General features: G+C 51.4%; 1 protein-coding gene across 1 annotated transcript in view; it reads right to left on the reverse strand.

The window, feature by feature from the left end:
• Nucleotides 1-988: 988 nt before the first annotated feature.
• The window catches only part of MAP2K4 (mitogen-activated protein kinase kinase 4), a 71,063-nt gene continuing 68,309 nt past the window's right edge, over nt 989-3,742 (reverse strand). Inside the window, exons 10-11 of the mRNA XM_009894357.1 lie at nt 3,102-3,147; nt 989-1,940 (exon numbers count right to left, since the gene is read on the reverse strand). Coding sequence (XP_009892659.1) covers nt 1,827-1,940; nt 3,102-3,147 — 160 coding nt within the window. The 3' untranslated portion in view covers nt 989-1,826. The remainder of the gene's footprint in view (nt 1,941-3,101; nt 3,148-3,742) is intronic.

A 3,742-nucleotide genomic window follows, 5' to 3' on the forward strand; every position in this document is an offset into this window, starting at 1 on the left:
CTCTCCTTCCCGCACTGAGCAGCCAGGGCAGGGACATGCTGGTCTCCAGTGCTCCCACATCAGCCCAGTTTGCGCTCAGCAGCATTGGTTTGACATGGGAAGCCCCTTCCTCGGGGATCCTGCCAGTACCGCTGTGTTTTGACGCCCATTGTGGCTCCAGCCCTCTGCATCCTGGGTTCGGTTTTGCTGCAGAGCTTTGGCGGCAGGTTGCTCTCTCTAACAGCCGCGAAGTCCTACTAAGTGCCTAAACTAGACAATTCAAAATGGAAATCAGAGACCCTGCAGCCTCCATTGTAGCCCTGGTATGCTACTAAATGCCTGAAAGCTGCAATTTTTGGACAAAAAAAAATAAAATTCAGGCACAATTAATCTTTGATAAATATGCCAATTTAAAAAAAAAAATAGACTGGTGCACTTTTTTACTCAGCAGAGAGCCAGGAGATGACAGCTTGCCTGGCCTTGCTGGGTCAGCTAAAAGCCCACAAGGCATCAGAAGCTCCCTCATCTCCATCTCATCTCCATCTGCACCAAACAGTCTCAGTAAGAGTTGCTCCAGGGTGCAGTAACAAGAACTACGGAGAGTCTCAAAGGAGATTAAATATGCCCAGAAGGTGGTGAACGAGGTCTCCAGCAAGCTAAGCAGAGCGTGACATTGGTGACAGCGGGGCAGCAGAGGTCCCCAGCACGGCAGGGGGACATCCCCACCATCCTGCGTGCCGTAGCGAGAAGGAAGCGCTGAGGTTTGCTCCTGCGAGGGACACGGGGCTGGGAGGTGGCAGCACCGCCAGGCTGGTCGTGGGGTCAGTGACACGGCGCTAGCACAGGGCTGGGGACGGTGAAGAACATGAGTAACATCGGCTAAAAGTCACAGCCATTCGTTTGCCGCTCATTAAAACAGCTGCAGACTTTGTGAACGGCACTCATCGAAGTCAAAGCAGAGCCAGCAGGTGGTGAGCACTGTGCAGCTATAAATCAGGTCACAAGCAGGTTAAATTCAATCGAGTAGTTTAATAATTCTTCAGGTCAAAGGTCTTATCTTACCAGGTAACAATTTACAGGACACCTAGTTAAGAGTGAAGAGTGGCTGGCTTGGTAAAAGGAGAAAGAATACATTATGTCCCATCTCTGAATAGTTTAATGTTAGCCTCTTTCAACGCAACATATTTTTGGTAAAGACATATTCACTATATTTAACATGATCTCTTTTTAACAGGAAGTTCAGCTGAGCACACTGTCCCCAGAAAGTACACTGCGACTGTAAAGCAACAGAATTTCATAGCAGTAAATCTATTGCACTTTGTGAAGAATAAAATTCTCCTTTGCCTTTCTAGCTCCAGAAGGCAAAGCATCTCGTTGGTTAAGCAAGTTCTTCTCCCTCCAGGCAAAGTCTCTTAATGTTCAGACAGACAACGCCTAACTTTTGTTTGTTTGCTTTTTATTATTACTTGAAACAACAATTGGAAGAGTTTGAGAGAAAAATCTTTCCAGTAGCTGCTGAGAAGTCTCCAAGTTTTGAGTCTAGAAATGAATTTTAGGTGCTATCCAATCACGGTCAACAAATAAATGTACTTATTTCCACATTTCATGAATATGTCCACAAAAGAGCAAGATGAGGTCTCTCTTTGACCAACACTAACACTGTGTGATCAGGTATTACAGGGATGCACTTTATATGTGACAACAGTATACAGACAGGATGGAAATAACACCAATATTATTGCACATGGTGTCTGGGCGAGCATTAAAAACACTGCAATATGTGATGAAAATTCTTTACAGCTTGTTTTCTCTCAGCCCTTTTTCTAGAGTTTGATGTAGCAGCAATATCAATCGACGTACATTGGAGAGCTGGGAGTTGCTGGCATTTGATCCAGGATTTTACAAACATAGCATGCAACATCCACTGTGCGTTCCTCATACATCAGGATGAAGGGATGTTTCTGCAATCAGACAAAGAGACAAGAAGGTTACGTTCACCCTTCTGACACATGCTGGCTACCCCAGACAAAAGCTTAGCGTATGGATTTGCCTGATGCGAGAAGACAAGGCTTGCTGGTGGCTGTAGGACAATAGGACATAGCCTGGTCCATGACTTTTACATATGGGGAACCCATAACGTGCAGTACGGAGGTGGGACGGGACTCCAGGGGTGTCAGGAACTGCTGGGCTGGCAGCAGCAAGGGCGCAGTATTGGCAGCACCTGGCTCCTTCGTAGCATGGACACACACTGAAATACTTTCAAGAGAGGTTTCACTGTCAGCCTTGTCAGCAACGGGGAGACAGGAGTGACAGGGAGACACAGCTTGCAGAGGTCAAACAGAAGATCAGGACCCAAGCTCAGTTCTGCCGAACCCCGACCCTCTGCTCTGCCCAGGAGGCCATACTGGCCGGACCCAACACAGAGCAGCTGGGGAGACGAGGACACCCTGGGCCAGGACACCAGGCATAGTCTTTGTATCACACCACCACCAGCAGGGACCCAGGTCGTGGTTTCATGCATCCCCTGAAGAGGTGGTTTCCAGCTGCCCAGAGCTCCTTGAAGGTGCGTGGTTGCCAAGCGTGCCTTATCCATCCCAAAAGCCTCACTGCGTTCCCTCCTTTAGGACACCCCACCACAGACAGGCTCTGCTGGTGTCTTGCTCCAGAACCGTGCTTTCAGGGATGGCTTTTGCCCCAGCACTCCCAACGTCACCATGTGCCCTGTGCACTGGAGGCACTCACACACGACAGTGCTGGCAGCCATTCCACAGGGCTCCTGCGTGGCACCAGCACCTCCAGCAAAGGCAGCATTTACACGGCACACCAGCGTGCTTCTGCCTGAGCCTGCCCGCTTCAGGGATCACCCACCCACCGCAACAGGGCACATCCCCCCACGCTGCTCTCCTGTATTTATGTACAGGCACTAACGATCTTGCCCACCGCCATGACCAGAGGCCAGAGATGGAGGCACGGAGGTAGTGCTCTTCCTCAGGCTGTGGAGGTGAACACCCTGCCCCGATGGCCCGAGAAGACACGGAGCGACCTCGGACACGCGACCCAGCTCTGCCGTGTGACTGGCACAGCCATGAGGGCCATTGCGGGCAGCCACCCTCCGCACTCACCAGAAGCTCTTTATACTTTGGCCTTTTGGACTCATCCTTTGTAAGGCTAAAGAAAGCAGAAAGAGAATTAGGAGAGGGTGGGATTGGGGAAATTATTACAGACATCAAATGCACATTTTTACAGGACATGATGTTGAATCCACTGCTGTCATGGTGGGATTCACCACCTCCCAAACCAGTCAAGTCCGGGAATGTGTTTTCTGGAAAAACCACCCTTGTCACGCTGTGGGTGACAAGGTGGTGAGGGACTCCCTCCCTCCCCACATGGGTGAACAGCAAGTGTGGCCACCAACAAAACCTGCTGGGGACAGAGCCCAAAGGAGCTGTAAGCGTAACGCCATCCCAACTGCCACTGCCTCCATACGGAAATGGGTCTGACTGCAGCACAACCACAAGTTTTGGTCAGCAGCAACTGGCCTGCCCTCCATCCCTGGGGCAGCCGGGACTCACAGGCAGAGGAGAGCTAGCACTGCCTGTCAGGGCACAGAGGGGTGACACAGGCACCACGCCATCATCTCTGCCTGTGGGGGCAGGCGCCAGGGCTGCAGCAGTCAGCGGATGGCGAAACCGCTCTGTGGGGCCAGGTCCAGGCTCCCAGGCCCTCCTGGCTCATCCCCTGCCCTGGTGGCACACCCAGCGCT

The sequence above is a fragment of the Charadrius vociferus genome, unplaced genomic scaffold (genome assembly GCF_000708025.1).
Source record: "Charadrius vociferus isolate BGI_N301 unplaced genomic scaffold, ASM70802v2 scaffold121, whole genome shotgun sequence".
Classification (NCBI taxonomy): Eukaryota; Metazoa; Chordata; class Aves; order Charadriiformes; family Charadriidae; genus Charadrius; species Charadrius vociferus.